Source organism: Epinephelus fuscoguttatus, linkage group LG1 (assembly GCF_011397635.1).
Source record: "Epinephelus fuscoguttatus linkage group LG1, E.fuscoguttatus.final_Chr_v1".
Classification (NCBI taxonomy): Eukaryota; Metazoa; Chordata; class Actinopteri; order Perciformes; family Serranidae; genus Epinephelus; species Epinephelus fuscoguttatus.
This window is the reverse complement of record NC_064752.1, coordinates 18,987,258-19,006,548: the sequence shown is the minus strand read 5'-3', so window position 1 is coordinate 19,006,548 and position 19,291 is coordinate 18,987,258. Positions and strand designations below refer to the sequence as shown.

The 19,291-nt window shown below is 40.3% G+C and overlaps 1 protein-coding gene across 1 annotated transcript; it reads right to left on the bottom strand.

The window, feature by feature from the left end:
• Positions 1-146: 146 nt before the first annotated feature.
• On the bottom strand, positions 147-15,478 carry fam210b (family with sequence similarity 210 member B). The gene is made up of 3 exons (XM_049589505.1): positions 14,804-15,478; positions 4,793-4,992; positions 147-597 (listed from the first exon to the last, which is right to left on the bottom strand). The coding sequence occupies exons 1-3, from the start codon at positions 15,311-15,313 to the stop codon at positions 381-383; spliced, it is 927 nt and encodes a 308-aa protein (XP_049445462.1). The 5' UTR covers positions 15,314-15,478; the 3' UTR covers positions 147-380.
• Positions 15,479-19,291: the final 3,813 nt, after the last annotated feature.

The window sequence follows — 19,291 nt, the reverse complement described above, 5'->3', positions numbered from 1 at the left end:
ACAGCATTAAGATACGAACCCGCCCACTGAAAGAGCTTAAAATCCCTGATCTTACCTCTGATTGTAAATAAATACTTGAGCTTTTTTTTGCCTTTTGTTTCTGGTGTTTGAAATGCTCATACATTAAGACTCCACATACAGAGCTGTTGCACTTGAGACGTTTTAATCCTACAGTCACACAACCAAACACTTCGATTCTACTTCAGCTGGAACTAATGAAGGAAATGTTTCACCTGAATTCACAATGACAACTGAGAAAGGATGAGGCTTTTCTATGTGAAGGCGAGTGAGTAAGGATATGTACAGGAGTTTTAATTATGGCCATTAACAGTCAGGATGTTTGTTGCTTGGCGAGGCAGCAGAGGAGCAGAGGAGGGTCATCAGGGTGCAGGTGTGGGCGGTTTAAAGAGACCAGTCTTTCTGAAGTAGCGCACGATGAGAGGCACAGACACCAAAGTGATGCTGATGCGAACTGGGGCAAAGAGCTTGTGGATGGCGTAGGCCAAGACGAACGTGCTCGTCCCCGCTGCCATTTTAGACCGAACAACCGCCTCGCTGAAGCCCACTTTGCACAGCACGGCTGCCATATCGATCCCACTGGGGAGACAGATGACACAGAAAACTGGTTAGAAGGACACAGGATTAACGTGTTGGGCGATCACTCACAAATTTTCTTCGCACATTTTTCTTTGTATTAAATCAGGAATACTCCACTTGCTTAACTCAGGGGCCACTTTGGCAAACTGACAGGTGGTCAGGGGCCAGTTAATAAATAAACACTGATGATTAATATACAAATAATTACCCCACACCTCTGTCGGTAGGTCTGAGAGATCCCCCCCTGGCTTTTTATTTTTCACAAACAAGCTCTATTTTGAGTTTTTTATGCACTCTGGCACCTTATTTACATTTAAAATCACAAGAAAATAATTTATGGTCAGCGAACCACCTGGCACCCTGCTGCTGGCCAGAATGGGCCCATGGGCTGTAAGTTGAGTATCACTGTATTAAATTATTGGCACCAGTCCACTGTGCACGTACACAGATTTTTCAGGTGATGCCCTCAACATGTGCATGTTCTGGTATCTGTGATATATATTTACCTCAACTTCACCACTTAATTATCACAACTCTTTAGCATCTCATTTGAAATAATCAAGACTTTCAACATGAGGCAGGAAGGAAAAAAACATTAAAAATAACATAAAATAATATATAAATTATATTTCAAATAATTAAAAAAGTTAAATGCTTAAGTAAAAATAATAAGATAAAATAAAGTTTTAGTAATAAAATATACAATCAGTGATATTAAACAAAAAAACAAAATCAATAAAAAAAATCTACATTTAAACAAGAAATAAACATTTAGAAAATGAATAAATTAAATTCCAACATATTGAGTATAAGCATAATAATGATAGTAATAATATTAAAAGGAATGATTATTATTACAAATTTTAAAAAATATATTTAAAAAATCGTCATTTAAACAAGAAATAAACATTAAAAAAGTTAAATAATATTCCAGCATATTGAGAATATAAACATAATAATGATAGTAATAATATTAAAAGAAATTATTTTTAAAAATCTATTTAAAAAAAACCTACATTTAAACAAAATAAAAAACATTTAAAAAACAAAAAATAAATAAAATTTTAGTAAAAACAAAATACAATAAATGATAGTAAACAAAAAACAAAATGAATAAAAAATGAATTTTTTTTTACATTTAAACAAGAAATAACATTTAGAAAATAAATTAGTAAAATTTCAACATATTGAGTATAAACATAATAATAATGATAGTAATAATATTAATAAGAAATTATCATAATTATGAATATTAAAAAATCTACATTTAAATGAAAATTTAAAAAAAAATCCAACATATTGAGAATATAAACACAATAATATAACATATCATAATATAATACTATTATTATTATTATTATTATTATTATTATTATTATTACTATTATTAGACGTATGCACATTTAGCAGCAGCCATGCAAACCCTGAACCAACTCATAAACAATAAGGTTACTCACTATGGGCCATTATCTGGATTTCTGCAGACCACAAGCCCAAAACAAATATCTAAAAAAATGTCTGCAAGAAAAATATTAAAACTTCATTGCCCAAAAAGTAAGTCCTAGCACCTCATGCTGTGGTAACAACTTCTCTTTGTTACTGCCAAGCTTTTGCTCATGGCTTGTTGCATCCTGAAGGATTTCAAGAAATCAAATATAAAAGTCAACAAATAAAGTCTGTTACTCCCATTTGGTTTACCTGAAGTGGTTTTAAGTATAAGTCAGCTTTATCTTCTCCACTAGAGGGAGCTGTTTTCAATCCAGAATGTTGTATATTAGTTGATTTTGGAGCCTTCTGAGCTATTTAAATTGATGTCAGTAGCACAAGAAGCACCACAATCTCAAGTGTGTGAAATCATACAAAGCTACACGTATCACAGCCTTTGTGAGACAGTTTTGTAGAGACGCAGCATTTTCATTTGAGCCATTAGCAGAAATAAATATGTGAAGGATGTGCTAACACAAAGCTTAAAGCTGCTTTGATCAATCGAGCGTCTCTCTCTGTCTCACATTAACAGCTCTGTTGCATTCAGCAAATTTAAGTCAGCTAAATATGAGGATGCATCTGCACCCTGACAACTGTTTACCCAGCACACAGCACTGCATTTAGCAGGCCGTGTGCTCAGGCTCTGTGGCCTCATGGTGATAATGCTCAGTGGTTGTTACAGTCCGTTTTCAGATCAAGGGTCATTATCAGCTATGCGAGGAAATGCCTGAGCTGTCAGATAATCCCTGCCAAGTCTCTGTGGTATTCAGGCCCCTGGTATGTGAACACAGTGACAGACAACGGCCTGAAAAAGGTCTGGAGTGATACTTTTACCAGATCTGAGGTTGTGCTGCGCTGCTTTAGCTTCTCACCGTCTGTCACCATCAATAGAAGATTACAAAGTTTAGAAGACAGTTGAATGAAGAGCCAAATATTTAACATTCTGCATGTGTTGTTGTAAAAGTCTAACAGAAACACTTGCAAGATGAGAAAATGAACTCATGTTTTATTCAGCATGATCTTAGTGTCTGACTCAGCCAGTAGTATTTCAACAGCAGCAGGGCCAGTGTAATGTGGCAGACTGAGTGGACGTTCTCAAGAGCCCGTACTTTGCTTTCTCTCATATAACAGGTCTCATTTTCTGCCAATTTGCACCAGACATTTTGCATTCCTCTGTGTAAAAGCAGCCCACGGGTCAGTAATTTCCTGTGCACATCTTTTAGGTTTATAGGAAATGTTACACTCAGATGCTCTCAAACTGCGAGATAATATTAGTAAGTGATGTCTGATGCATTCCAGTTATTTGGTAACGTGCTGAAGTCTTGCATTTTACTTGTTTGTAGTGTCCTTTCCCTTCACTCTGCTTCATCTGCTTTTCAGTCTGTCATTTCCTTCATTTATTAAAAATACATTGGAGAATTTCAGAATATGTTGCCTTCAGCTGCAGGGTGTAAATGATCAATATGGAATATGGTTTGTCGTCAGTGGGGGAATCCTTCTCCTTCTGTTGAGAATCAGTATGTCTGGAAATATGCTCAGGGGAGTAATTTATAATGTGTTTTGTCTTTCTGCTAAATCGTAGCCACACTTGACATATTGTGACTTTTTAGCAAGTAATCTATATGTAGACATTAAATTAGAATTAAAAAAAACTATTGGTTACAAAATAAGACAACAGGACCAGATAAGGTCACAGTGCACCCTACACGTTTTTATAGCAGTGTGGGTAGAGCTGATTGATTTCGCACCTAAAAACCATTCATCAATCCTTCATCTACGTTCAGAAAAAATGGGAATTACGATTAAATAAAAATACTAGGGATGCACTGATTTGTAAATTTTGTGCCGATATCAGTGTTTAAAACAACAATTTAGTCGATAGCCGATACCAATGTTTCTGTTGTTCATATTTATTTTGTTTTTGTTGTTCTTTATTCTCCCTTTTGTGCCAGGAAAACAAAGGAATTTTAATTATAAAAAATAACAGAACTGTTTTAAAGTCATTCACTCATTCATTACACTGCCTGTGAATGAGCACTAAAAACTACTTGACAAAAAAAAAAACTTCAAAAGTCTTTATACAATATATATTGTAATTTCTTCTCTGATATCCATTTTAACTATTTATTATTTCATAACTTTCCACTTCGAACAACTGCATTTATTTCAGTTTCTCAGCAAAAATTAAATTCTACAAGTTGAACTCACCATGATAATGTTATTTTACCTTTGCCCAATAATTAATTTTACAGAATAGAGCTTGAACGCATCACACAGTGACTCAAGACAACCTCGGTTAGCTGATTCTGGCCCCCGCCAGCTGCTAACAGCTAACGTTAACTAGCTCTCCTCTTGCAGATTTCATTAGGATATATTGTCCAAAAGGCGTCCTGAGAAAGATCTCTCTTTGTCCCATACATGTTTTTTATTGTCCCTGGGATGATGGGACACAGATGAGTCTTGAGTGCTGCTTTCTAGCCTGCGCAAAATTGATGTGACTACGTCGACTACGTGAAATACATCAGCAACTGCCATCTGTGAATGCTGTCTTATTTGCTTATAGGCCAATCGTAGTCAACTAGGTGATTATTGGCCAATATTAAATCAGTGCATCTCTACAAAATACTCAATCCAGCTGCTAACAGGACCTATGATATGTGGCCACTGGCCCTCTGCCTGTAGAAAAAGCAGTCAACTGATGTTTAGTTACCTGGATATAAGGAGGTAGAACATTCCCAGGGACATGAGGGAGATCCCTACGTGAAAGAAGACTCCCACCGCTCCATACTCCTTGAAGACTTTTTTTAGCTGCTGGGTCTTGTTTGGTTTTCCTTCCTCTGGCTCCGGCTCCCCCGGGGCCTTTGTTGTAGATGAGTAGGTAGCAGAGGCCTCCTTTACATTCAGCTCATCCTGGACAAAAAAAATAAAAACGAGAGAACAGAATTGGAGGGAGTGATCAGAACAAAATGAAACTACAGGATGAATTGAGAATCAATCCATGGTGCTGCAGAAAGGAGAGGAGGAGAACGTGTCTATAAGAAGACATCTAGACAAAAACAGAGACGAGTTACGAATGGTGAAGAGGAGGCGGATTAAAATTGTGGGCATAGTTTCCACTTGGCATACAAAATCTGGAAACTTTTCATGTTAGTATTCCAAGACTCCCTCAAACTACAAAATTGACAAGACGGAGGCTTCACTTCTGGTTAAACTGATGTCACAGCTCTTGACCACTTTCTGAATTTAAGCACACAAAGCAGAAAAGCTCAAACAACCAACCAGTGTTTGTTTGTTGTAGTGGTGACACAGACGCCTGACATCAGTTTGTTACTCTTGACTTGACAAAAGACTTCATTATAAGTGGAAATAGATTTTTTGCTTTAACTTATCATATGAAGTTAGTGTTGATTGCATAATGTAATGGCTGCCGCTGCTATGCCGTCACGGTGTTCACTGGTTCCTGAGCACCTATTTTTCAGGGCGCAAGGGCCTCATCTGATGAGGACGAGCCAATCACAGCCGACAGATATCTTTACCTTCCTCCGTAAATATCAGTCTGTGATAAATACTTTGAAGAAGTTGATCATGTTTGTGCAGGGCTGCCAGATCTTTACATCTGTCCCACGGACCGTAGGCCTACGCACAAAGGGCACCTGGAAGATCAGCTCTGCACTCAGGATTTCAGGTAAACAGGCTATGATATGGGCCTTGTTGAGGTTGCTTAGCAACCTTAGGTGCAACCTGACACCACGCTCTTGAAAGCTGGCAGAGAAAAGGCAGTACCCAGCACCTGACCTTGGGTTTTCCAGACAGTTAAAGCTGTGGCATGTGTACAACCCCAAAGCCTCACTTACTGGGACTGCTACAACAAAATCCCAAATTGCAGTGAAGTTTTTATCTTTAAAACTTTGCCAGAATTTCCCTTTCCTGATGTTCTGCAGAATCACCAAACACAGATGTATGTATGTTGGAGACTTTTTGTCCAAACTGAGCTACAACAAACATCCTTTTTTATTTTTTTAGGTCAGATACAGAAATACATGCATCATCAAAATACTGAAAGAAAAATCACGTGCTGTGAATTTTGTGCATCATCTCGGTCAAAGTTGAGGTCGTACAAGTAGGTCAAACAAAGCCTGGACTTTTACAAGCTTCCTCTATTCATCCTGCTGCCAAGTCAGCTGATTAAACATAGACTGCTGCTGTGTGGTTTAGGTAGTTCACATTAACACTTAACCTTTCACACACTCACATGAACAAAGCCTGTCACGTTCTCTTACACACACACACACACACACACACACACACACACACACACACACACACACACACAAAGAGCCTCTCACAAGTGCACAAACACATACATTACTCTCCCCCAGACACACCACTCTCTGAGATGAACAAGCACCAGACACAATCCAACCGTCTGACATGTCGCAGGGAGCAGGCAGGTCACTCCAGTGTGCGCTGGCAATACAACAGATTAGTGAACTACAAAACACTCAACAGCAACAGGACAACAGACTAACGGAGCATTGATGGTGTAGACGTGACTCACAGAGCAGCTGGAGAAGCAAAACGTAAAAAAAGAGAAGGCCTGCAGTATGTTGACAATACAGCATGTAAATAAACACAATCCTCCCGCTGACTGACGCCTGAAGGGCTGCAGTTTGAAACAGCAGTCATGCTTAATGCAGCAGAGCCTGTATAGGCGGTATAGTAATGTACAAAAAAAAAATCAAGATGCAAGACTTAACCATTTGATATAAAACCTTTCATCATATCTCTCCATCAAAATCTAATCATCATTCTGATTTATCATAATGCTAATTTCTCAGGGACTAATTTTAGTCACTGTCCAGACATTATGTGAGATAAATACTGTGTATAACTGCAATCTGCATTTTCCCAGGCTGAGCTCGACCTGTTTTTGGCAGCATACTGATATAAAACCTCTTCAAACCATTTCAGTTCATATCTGGCTGTGACCAGAGCCCCTCCTGCACTATAAACCAAGAGCTCAACCTTTAATAGTGAGTTACCTGAATGCTGGGACTCTTTTTAGGAATTTAGAAATTATTAGGTACAGGGACACCGCACATCTAAGGGACGCTAGTGTTAATAGGGGCGTAAAAAGGGATGGGAATCAAGAACCACTTCCAGTTGAGAACTGGTTCCTAATTGTCTGATCCATCAGAATGACATGTCTCCAGCCTTTATCAACTCCTCTTATCAATGCTGGTATGACTTCCTGACAGCTTCACATTGCAGCATACAATGACGTCAAACCCGCAACTAGGAGGAGTCATTGTGGAGAGGAAGAAATGGTCTAAAGGCTTCATTTCATGAAGACAGATGACAAAAATACTACTTGATATATCTGTAAAATGATCATTTCAAGTATGGGTGGAAACACTAGCAATATGCTGAAACATCTGTCTACTCAACATGAGTTTAAATTCCATTCATCCATCCATTTTCATCCGCTTGTCTGGGGCCAGGTCGTGGGGGCAGCAGGCCAAGCAAAGCACCCCAGACTTCCTCTCCCCAGCAACGCTTTCCAGCTCCTTCTGGGGGACCCCGAGGCGTTCCCAGGCTAAATGAGATATGTAATCACTCCATCATGCTCTGGGTCTGCCCCAGGGTCTCCTACCAGTGGGTTGTGCCCGAAACACCTCGAACAAGAGGCACCCAGGAGGCATCCTGATCAGATGCCCGAACCACCTCAACTGTCCCCTTTTGACATGAAGGAGCAGCAGCTCTACTCCGAGCTCCCTCCAGATGTCCAAGCTCCTCACCCTATCTCTAAGGCTGAGCCCAACCACCCTACGGAGGAGACTTATTTCGGCCGCTTGTATCCGCTATCTCATTCTTTCAGTCACTACTCAGAGCTATGTCGAGCAATGACATATTTAACAATCCACACGTAGGTTACCGAGGGTAAATATCCTGTTATAATAACATAAGCACCACAGGCTGGCAGATTTTTTCTATGACTGAGAAAACCTAAATGAAAACAAATGCTGTACAAATATTCTCTCATTTCATTAATGTTAGATGATGACAGACAGACTGTTGGTACAGCCAGCTTACATCAGCTTCACCTTTCACACTTGAGTCACAGGGAGGGTAAAATGAGTGTGTTCAGACTCAGTGTGTAGGCCTGCTTTTTTTGCCACATATTAAAATGATCAGGAATCGATAAAGGAATTGATAAAGAATCAGGCCAATAAGCAGAGGTGTCAATAAAATCGAATCAATTCCCATCTGTAGTCGTAATGAAGATAATAAATAATTATGGTTCATAAAAGCAAAGAACAGCAGGAGTTAAAGTAAAAATCAATACTGAATCACAAAGAGATGCAGCCTTCTGAAACAGAGCCCTGTGTTAGAATAAAAGTGTGACTCAATCAGCAAATATCTGACCAACTGTAAGTAAACAAGCAAAAATATGGCCAAGCATTCAGAGCCAAAATTCATTTTTTGATACCAGTGCTGTGGACACAAATCTGTTGCCTGATCATGCTGCTGTTGTAATGCAATTATAGCCAAATATCTTCTCGGGGAGCCATTCCAGGTTAATTAGAGGTTTCTATTATGATTAAGGGATTATGGGCCGAAAATAATTTCAGCTTTATTGCCTGCTATTTTTTCATTTTGATGATGCGGGCTGTTAAACTGGAATTGAAACAGTAAAAAGGGCAGCTGAACAGAGGGCATTGTGTCCAGAGAAGTTATACAAATATATATTTCTGCTGTGAGGAAACACAATCCTCCCCACAGTAAACAGGAAGCAGCTCCAGCCTGTATGGAATCAGTCTATTATTAGACATAATATTGACTTTGTGCCTACAAAGCTGAGACAACTTAGTGAATACAAAGAATACTGCAGTGACCACTTTAAGAGGCAATTCATTATTATGGTAGACTATCAAGTCAAGGCCAACTTTAACAGTGACCAGAACAAGTGATGAGGTTGATGGAAAATGTGTGTAGGTGCATAGTTTTCCTGATAATCCAGCAGAAATGAGCAGATGTAAGAATACAGAAATAACTGGGGCGATATAAGCATTAAAAGAGTAACTTTAGATCTTGCAAAACATGTAAAATCATCCACTCAAATGTAAAACAAACAGTAGTTTTCTCTAAGTAAAACTCTAGATGTAGGACTGAAAATGTAAAGCACTCCACTGAACTGTGTGGTTGCGTAGCTTAAATGTGTGCAACGGCATATTTATTGTACAAGTTTGGTAACTTGTTCTGTAACTTCCACATGTTCAACAATAAGTTCAAACTTGCTGAGTGCCGCAGGGCCTCAAAGTGCTTCCTTGACACATACACAGCGTTCCCACAGTCATTAAAGTCCAGGAAAGGTTATGAAATTAGACGAACGGTTTTCCAGGCCTGGGAATGGTGTGGAATTAACAGGATGTTTTGAATATATATTCAGGGTTTCTACAGTCATGGAAAACGTGGAATTTCACAGTCACATTTTCCAAGCCTGTAAGGTTCATGGAATTTGTTGTGTGTAATGAAAGTGTTACAGTGATCTTCAGTGGATAAGATTCCATGTGAGGCAGCATAGTGGCAGATTTATTTTTTGTAGCTCTCGACATAACATTGCTCTCATATGCAGTGACATTATTTTGTTTACCATCACATACATTTCTTAATTTTCTGCCTGCGTACCCTCTCTGTCTTCATGTATGCCAGGTAGCTGGACTTATGTTTGAGTAAGTTTGAATCTGATTTGTTAGGAAAATGCCTGGCAAGTGGGGCAAGACAACAAATTTTTATTATGAGTTCTTGAAAAGTCATGGAAAGGTTTTGAAATTTTGTAGAAACCCTGTATTTTGTTGTAGCTATTGCTTCTAATGTTAATTAAAATGAAATTACCAAACATGTCTAAGGTTAAGTGAAGTATGTTCCTCGTTAAAATCTAGTGCTGAACTGTGTGACAATTAAAACGTCATTAGTATCGAATCTATCACTACATACACATTGACCAGACCAGCATTGTATCATCACCAAGGCCATACCCCATTTTGGGAGAAACAAGTGCGCTGCCACATAGGGAGAGAAACAGGAAAATGCTGAAAAGCTGTTTTGTAGCAGGCAAACCGAGGCTTTCACACTGGGATTTGAGGCACATAAGATGTGTGACTATTCACCATCAGTGTGGTATATCTCTAAATCAGTGGTTCCCAACTAGTTCAGCCACGGAGTCCAGGTTTCTCCTTGGTCATTCTTTCAAGGTCTACGAAGTTTGATAAAATCAGCAACATACTTGGGTTTAGCCTTGTCATCGAGCCAGTTTGCTGTCTCTGTTAAGTAGCTGTCTGTTATTCACTCATTGTATTCACACTCAAAGCTTGTGCTGTGCTGTACTTAAAAAATAATGGGTGTTTTTTTTACACACTTGACATGTTCTCATGTCCCTTGCAGTCCATTAAAAATGGACCCACAACCCACCAGTTGGGAACCACTGCTCTAAGTGATAATGGTGACAGTTACTACCAATGGATAGCTAATGTTAGGCTTGAGTAGGAGGCTGCTGCAGCATCAAACTTTAACTATATCTCAGTCTGTAGATCAACAGTTAACTTTTAACAAGTTGGTTATTTACAGACACCGGTTAGCTCAGTGATACCTGGTGACAATCAAGGACATATTGTCACCAATTTGATTAAATCATCAGACATCCAGATGTCTTCACATGTATAGATAGGCAATTTCAGCCAGTGTGTTGGGTCATTGATCGACTTGGATAGAGGAAGCCTGACGGGACATGATGCTATCAGCCTTAATTTATTGAAGTATTGCGTATGCTCCGCTCACATTCAGGCAAGGTCGCAAAACAATTACTAGACACGCCCATAAGACAAACTTTTGTTTAATGAGAAACTTCATACAAACTTGTTAAAATTATAATACAAACACCCGTTTTATATTCCCCCAAAACGGGAGGGGCCTTGCGGTTTTCTGAAGTAGCCTACCCTTAGGTGTTGGTCTGATCTATTGGCATAAGAAGGTAGTTGGTGGCGGAAATGATTGAGTGAAGTTAGCAAGCGCTAGCTGTTTGCTTATCTACAAATACCTGGGAAGTGTGTGTTCAGTAATGGCCTGTAAAATTCATTGGTAAAAATGTGTGGGTCCTTGTGTACAGTAACTTCATGGTTGTCTTAACCTGAAATCTTTTCTTAAAGTTGGAACTGTGAGAGGCAGATTTAGCTGGCAATCCATTCATTGCCATTTGGCCTAACATACAGTAACTTTCATTCATATCCCTCTGTGCCTTTTTTTTGCTGCGCTGACATTATTCTTTCTTCAGACTGTCTTCCTTTGTGAGCCTGAGTCAGACGATTAATCAAGAAGGCAGAAACAATGAGGACGAAGAAGAAGGGAGCAGGAGAAAAACAAGCTGAACTTTTCTCTTCCCTGCAATTTGTCTTGCTAAATTTCGTCCCAAGCCCCCCCTGGATACAGCCTTAGTTTTGGTGACGTATTCACTGACTTGCCAACAATGGACAATAGAAAGGCCAGAGGGGGCGAGGGTGCAGGCCTTTTGCCTTTCAGAGGCGAGCCAGGGCCGAGCTAAAAGTAAAGGCAGGCAGCAGCGTGGGAGGGTCATGTGAGCGAGCGGCCAAGGGGAGTTGTGCCAGGGAGGTTGTATAGGAGGGGAACAGTGGGTCTGCTGTGTCTGATAACAGCTTTTCAGAGGCAAGAAAACACATGCAAAGTCACAGTGGCACACAAACACAGACAGAGTGGGAGGGAAATGGTGAAGTGGTGAATCCCTCCTGTCAGAGGCTCCAGCAGAAACTAAAAAGTGACCAGTCTGAAAAAGAAGTCAAATTGAACCAAATAATGGCAAAAACATTTGTGTAAAGCCAGCTGTGGCTCGAGAACGAGCTGCGTAACATGTGATAAATCGTTGTGTTTGTTGGGCCAAAGAGGACAAGTTAAAAAATGAAAACAATCTGAGGGTGTGGAGTTACAAAGAAGTGAGCTCAGATATCAGACCTCTGGAGCGCACTCCTCATGTCTGCTTTAAGCTAGAGGCTTGAGGCTACGCCAGCCTTTCTTAGTATTTGGGTTGCCCCTATGAAGGTCCTTTTTTTTTTAACCACCAATCCTGATCCAAGCCATTTAATATAGAATATCTACTGATACCGGAGTCCGGATCCAATTTTTGCATTTTCTCTATATAATACAGTGATCAAGTACTTTCAGTTATTCAAGTCAGTTCAGTTGTCAAATTGAGAAGCTAATGCAGTGCACTATTAAGGATAAAATCAAAACCCTCTCTTCGACCTTTGCCACTGTCTCAAGAAAGTTTCTCTATCCCTTTAAGAGAGTATTCTCTGGTGTTTGTTGCATCCGTGTCGCCTCGCCTGAACTGTTTTTTTTGTAGTGTTTATTTTTGTCGTCTGTACATTTTGTAAGCCAATTAAATTAATATATAACTCATATAGGCTTTTTGCTCATGGTCTTTTATTGCATTTGCAGTGACGTGGTGAGTGTGGTTGTCATCAGCACTTTAGCGCTGTCCGTCTCTCCTCTGAGCAGGGCGGGGAAGCACTATGCGCCAGAGATGACGGCAAGAGACTCTCACTCTGAGCTGAAATGCAAAGAGTGCTTATAACTTTGGTAAATAACATAAATAAACAAACAGTCTTATGTACTTTTGCTATTCTAGATGAGACGGAGAGTTGGAGAGTTGCTGTGCTTGAAAGTTTTATGAGTAAAAACATCCATATAGATCAATATGGCCAGGATCAGGACATCCCGACTTGTGTAACTCATTGCACTGTGAGTAATATAGGCACCAGGTTTTTAATATGTGGAATAAAAACGGGTATCTTTGGTTTGCTGTGTCGATTTTGATCTCCAACTGTCCAATGAGTACGGCAAATGCATTAAATACAAATTAAATACATGCAGTAAATTGAAGGCAGCCTTTTTTAAGGGACTTGCAAGCGACTGAATCCGCCTGAATCCAGTTTGCCAATTCATTAAATGACTTTTGTCATTCAGGATTTCAGTTGTGTTCATTAGAGAAGTGCATATTGAAGAGAGAATTAATCATTCATATTGGCTATAATCTATCTTCAGATTAAAGCACTACATATGACCTTTTTAAACCTTGGTTCTTTATGTTTTCCTGTGATTATGTGAATTGTCCCTATACCATTTTTTTGGTCATACTGCCGATCACTATCTCAAACATTTTTTGCACATCTATGCAGCAATTCCTTGTTCCTCATTGGGCCAACATCAGTGTCAACGTGATGCCTGCAATAAGCAGATATTGGTTAATATGCATCAGTCTAGTTCTAAATAAAATGTTCTCTAATTCCAAGAAAGGAGCTGCTGTTTTATTTTTGAGTTTCTGTTCAAATATTACTTAGATTCAAAGTTTTTGGAGCCATGGTTGCAGTATGTTGGTCTGTCCACCACTTTGGTCCTGACTAAAATATCTCAATGACTACTGGATGCTCTGCAGTGGAGTTTGGTTTGGATATTTATGGTTCCTAGATGATGAATCCAGATGCCTTTCCGCTTACTTTCTAGTGCCACCATCAGGTCACAATTTAAATAATTTTGTTAGTAATCTCATCTCTTCAAAACCTCATCTGTACTATGTAAATGGACTACACTTGTATAGCGCCTTTCTAGTCTTCCGCCCGCTCAATACACGTTTCATCCCCTATTCACACACACACACACACACACACTGGTGGCCGAAGCTACAATGTGAGGTGCCACCTGCTGCTCAGTAACCTTTCACATGCTCTTTAACACCGATCAGGGGCTCTGGGGTTCAGTATCTTGCCCAAGGATACTTCAACATGCAGACTCGAGGAGCCGAGCATCGAACCACAGATCTTCTGATAGGAGGACAATCTGCTCTACATGTTCACTTCTTCACGCTCTACCTCTGAGCCCTCATGTGCTATGTGCTAAGTGATGATAGCATGCTAATGGTGAACATGGCAAACCTGCTTAACATAAGCATTTTAACACACTGGTGTTAGCATATAGCCCAAAGCAACACTGTGCCTGAGTACAGCCTCTCAGAGCTGCAGGTGTAGAATCTTGGTCTTATTTAACTATCTAACACAATATTTATGTAATTCAGAGTAAGCTTCAAACCCTGCATAACACTGGGGACTATATCTCCAGCTCTTTCACCTCACTGTGTTGACTCATCGCTACTAAAGAGCTCACATCATTTACATCCTATTCAAATAAAGGGACAGAGTGACTCATTCTTACTGTGACTCTCTATGAAAGAGCCAGAATGAGTTCCCTGTCCTGTCAGGTGTCTGTAAGCCTGTTGAGCAGTGAATCAGCATGTGCTCTCTCTCTCGGCTCTGTAAACAACACCTCTGCTACCTCACATTCAACTCGTGAAGACAGATCAATTATACATGGACGACTGTGAATTCCCTGCAACAGTAGACAGCCCACACAGCTGAGCGCGTCATGGTGGTGTTGTATAACAAGCCTGCCCGCTTACATGACGAGGCCCAGGCAGGCAGCTCTTTGCATATTTGATGGTTTTGAGGTTAACTGCGGGCGGCACCGGTTCCGGGACATTTGCACGGTTTTCCCCTGCTAGTTGAGCAGTGTGTGTGGACACAGACTGGGACCTGTGCGCTCTTGTTAACTGGTCACTGGGGTTAGACAAACACTCGAGATGAACTGTGTAAATTACCCCTTTGTTGTCAGCTGTCTGCTCCTCGCTGCTCTTCTTCGTGGATAAGCCTCTGGTCTGCATTGTCCCCGTGGAGCAGAGTGGACTGGAAACCCGCCAGTTACCTGTAAACAAACCATGACCCACGGGCTCTCCCCTGTGGCGCCTGTTAGTGTGCTCGAGCGGCTGCGTGATAACATCTACATAACCGCCTTCACTTTGCACGCGCTTGGAGAGACTCACGGCTACAGTAGCCACTCGGTCCAAGTGTTCCCAGTGTAAAGCACACGACGAGTCCCGAGTCTGGGCGGGCTGCGTGTCCGGTTGTTGTTGTTTCCCCAGGTGCGCAAGAGTTGTGTCGACGCCTCCGACGGACACACAGAAACACCGGTATCGCTGAAACGTGTTCCCCTTGCGTAATGTCACAGTGACGTCCCTCAGTCTTTTGACTCGCACTAGAAACGAACCCGTTGACTTCAAAGCTTGATCCAGAGCCGCTGCAGAAAGCCTCCCCGTGCGGCACAGAAACATTGTCGACGACCGCCGCGAAACCAGCGTGAGGTCTGCGACAAATCGAATAAAGCGAGTGAGTCGTTTAGAGCAGCTAATTATGACTGCACGGAGCTGTAAACATGCTGCCCTGTGCCCTCCTGCCTCCCTCCGGTCCTCTGGTTGACCGATTATCACTCACAGCCAATGAGAGCTGACGCGCAATCGCAGATAGTAAAGCCTGACGCGGAGGGAGGGGGGTACTTAAAGGTGTAACCGTGTTAATTCTCACTATTGAGTTATATCATGAAACGTCTCTGGAGGACATGTAACTGAGCCATGCAGCTCTGTTTCAAGCAGTCTTTTAATTAGTGCAGTCCTCTGCAGCTTCAGCCTGTTGATCCACCTGTTCAAACGTGTGCAGTTCACTACTTACATGTTTGTCATTTTCTCTGACATTGTCCTCCATGTCAGTTAGTAAAGGAACAGGTCGAGTCTTGAATGTTGCTCCAGGTTCAGGTTGAGCTGATCCAAGCAGATCCTTTTTTTGTTATTAACAGTTTTACTCTAATTTCTTTCTTTTAGATTCAACACACTTTTAACAAAGGAAAATCAGATAGGGAAAACACAAAAAATAAAATAAACAAGCCAAAGAACAGTCATCGGAGGAAAAAAAAGAGATGGGCGGTGATGCAAGGGTGACATCCATGTAGCATATGTAACATACAACATATCTCATGCTTCCATTATGTATATAAGATGGGGTGTACAGTTTTAAAAGTGTAAGAACAGTGTTCCAGTGGTCCTCCAGCCCCTTATCAGAGTCTTTTAACAGGCTTTTCTTGTTTGTTCCATGTTTAGTAGGTCCAGATATTCCTTCAGCCAGGAGTCCCTTGTGTAGCAGGCTGCTTCACACTCCTTCTAGTTTAAAAGTCTCTTAGTGAATAGGCAAGCCATTGTCCAACTTCAGGCCCAGTAAGAATACTTCAGGACACACAGGGAAATTGACATGGAAAAACTCACACAAGAGATATCACCTCTGACCGATGTGTTTTAACAGATGGACAGTCCAAGAGTAAGTGAAACAGAGAACCTCGGTTGCCACAGTTATGCCAGCATAAATCTTGATGTTTGTCATCCATCTTGGATAAACTGACAGGAGTGATATACGCTCTGCACAGAATCTTATATTGTATTATCCTAAATCTCACACATTTAGAAGAATTCAAAGCTGACCTCCAAATTATTTTTACAAAAGTTATAAATCACAAAAGGCATTAAAAGGGAAAGCTTTCCTATCCACCTTATTTCCTATCCACCTTATTCCTAGCCCCCATGATACCTTGCATGAATTATATGTGCAGCTTCCGGCGTTGAACCGAAACCGGCGAATTCCAATAGTAACCGTTTGTTTACAGTACTCTATTCTTCTTTCCAAGAGCAATAGGGAAATAAAATGTGAAACACACCACATGTTATAGAAAAGTTATAAAGTAGAACAGGAGCCAGAGCGTTCAGTTATCAGGCTCCTCTTGAGACACCGTCTCCACATTTAAGACTAGACTTGTGGTATTGGGCATTATAAATAAAATTGAATTGAATTGAATTGAATTGACTGTTATAGCTCAAATGGGATTATGTGATCATACCTCTGCCATCTCTGACAGCCATCTCAAAGCATTGTTTTTTTTTTGTTTGTTTTCAACCGGGCACGCTAGCAATTAGCTTGACTTGCTCCGTTAAATATTGTCAACTTTAACATGGCTCAAGCTAGCTTAAGATAAACATCTGCTCCTTCTAAAGATGACTTCTGATTTCTGATTACTTATTAAGAGATACTAACACATTTGGCAAATATAATTCAATATTAACTGTAGCTCCATGTAAAGTGAATAAATAGGATATTTCCCAGCTAATCCTCCACCAAACAGTCCATAAAAATGGGATAAAAAAAATACACATATGAGCATGCTGAAGATACAAGACATCAGCAAAATAGAATAACACAACAATACGTAACTGTTATGATAAACAATGCAAAATATCCTAGTTTCATTGTTGACACTTATCAGTGTTCGTTGGATGTTACTGTATGTTATGGGGAGATAACACTGTTGAACCAGCAGAAAGAAACGCTTTTAAAGTCATTTTTAACTGTCAGCATGATGTTTCTAACCGTCAGTACCTCATATGAAAACAAAAAAATAAGATGGACTACATCAAAATCATTTTTCCCTTAACTTTAGGTGAAGCCAAAACATTTTTCTGTCCTCTCCCCTCTTGTGGTTGAAGAAGTATTGAGATCTTTTTGTAGGGTAGCACTACCACACAATATAAAAGACAAAAACTCCATCACAAGTAAATGTCCTGCATTCAGAAGTACAAACGTGTACTTCAGAAGTAAGTAATAACTGTAGCCTCACAGCAAGAAGGTTTCTGGTGATGGGGGTTTTGAACCCTGGGGTGGGGGAGCCCTTCTGTGTGGAGTTTGCATGTTCTCCCCATGTCAGCGTGGGTTTTCTCTGGGTACTCCGGCTTCCTCCCACAGTCCAAAGACATGCAGCTTAATTGGTGACTCTAAATTGTCTGTAGTGTGAATGTAAGAGTGAATGGTTGTCTGTCTCTATTGATATGACATGATATCATCTGCCCATTTAACACAATCAGTTACAGGAGAACAAACTCCAAATGCGAAAGGTTGTCTGCCTCTATGTGTCAGCCCTGTGGTAGTCTGGCGACCTGTCCAGGGTGTACCCAGCCTGTTGCCCAATATTAGCTGGGATAGGCTCCAGCCCCCCATGACCCCCAACAGGATACACGGTTTTGGAAAATGAATGAATTAATGAATATACTGTGTAACCTAAAAATTGCATCATATATTATGAGATGATCATTGGGTCAGAAGAATAAGGAAGTATGAAATTGAAATAGGCAAGCAGTGTACCTCAAAGTTGATCTTAAGAGCAGTACTTAAGTACATGTACAGTATGTAGTTGTTTTACATGTTGGCCTTTATGTTTCTCATGTAAATATGCATGCCTGCATGCATGCAAAACCAGACAGAAGTGTTAACAAAACCTCACCTTAAAAAGGAAGTTGTGGGAAGGCACAAGATCAGAGATCTAACCCTCGGTATGAAAAAGTGTCTGCAATTCCTTAAATATTTCAGTGTCATATGTCTGTGCTGTGTTATGTGATAACATGACCTGCTTACAGATGGAAATGGGGCACTGTTTCCTGTGACATTTACAGTTCTTTACGGTTAGAAATACACCAACACAGAAAGGAAAAGCAGTGAGAGTGAGTAGGAGGTGAGATAAAGAAAAGGGTGAGTATGTTTGGCAAGAAGCCACGAAAAACGGCCCAGAGTCAGCACAGTCACGGAGTGTCTGACCTTTCAGCGCCACAAGATCAACATGTAGGCTGGTTTAAAATAGCTGTTAATTTTAAACCTCCTCTTCATATTTGTGGTTGGTTGAAATATCCTGTTGTTAAAGAATGAAAAATTAAGTTGCCAGTAGGGGACATCACTGGGTGTAAATGTTAAAAACTGACATTAACATATACCAGTCAGGTGTGGTACTGTTACTCCCACAGCCAGAAGAAAGGGGGAGACATTCGCCTTCGTTCCTTGAAAAGACAATTGTAATATTCCACAGAAATCTTTAATATTTCAGGTCAGAACTAAAATATTTTCAACCTAATGAAGGCCATGTTAGTGTAAAGATTCAGGCAGGGCTCAGAGACAGTTAATCTTGCATGTTTTGCTATTGTGGCTTCTGGATGGTCTCAGGTTAGCCTTCTCTGCTCAGTATGATTTTCTGTTCCGAAGACATTGAAACATCAAGGTTAAAACTGGGCTAAATCATGTTGGAAATTGACAGTTCTTTATGAGTCAATGTTAAGTATTACAATTATTGTTTCAAAAGAAATCCAGTGACTATATTTAAAAATGTGCTGTGGTTACAAAAATAGAAATACAGTCACTGAAATGCTGTTGAAATAATGATTACATATCTT

Coding starts and splice junctions, on each gene's coding strand:
- fam210b (XM_049589505.1), bottom strand. CDS start 15,313: ATGTTTCTGTGCCGCACGGGGAGGCTTTCTGCAGCGGCTCTGGATCAA. Junction 4,993..14,803: donor AGACAGCTGACAACAAAGGG/GTAATTTACACA, acceptor TTTTTTGTCCAG/GATGAGCTGAATGTAAAGGA. Junction 598..4,792: donor TTCTACCTCCTTATATCCAG/GTAACTAAACAT, acceptor CTGTCTCCCCAG/TGGGATCGATATGGCAGCCG.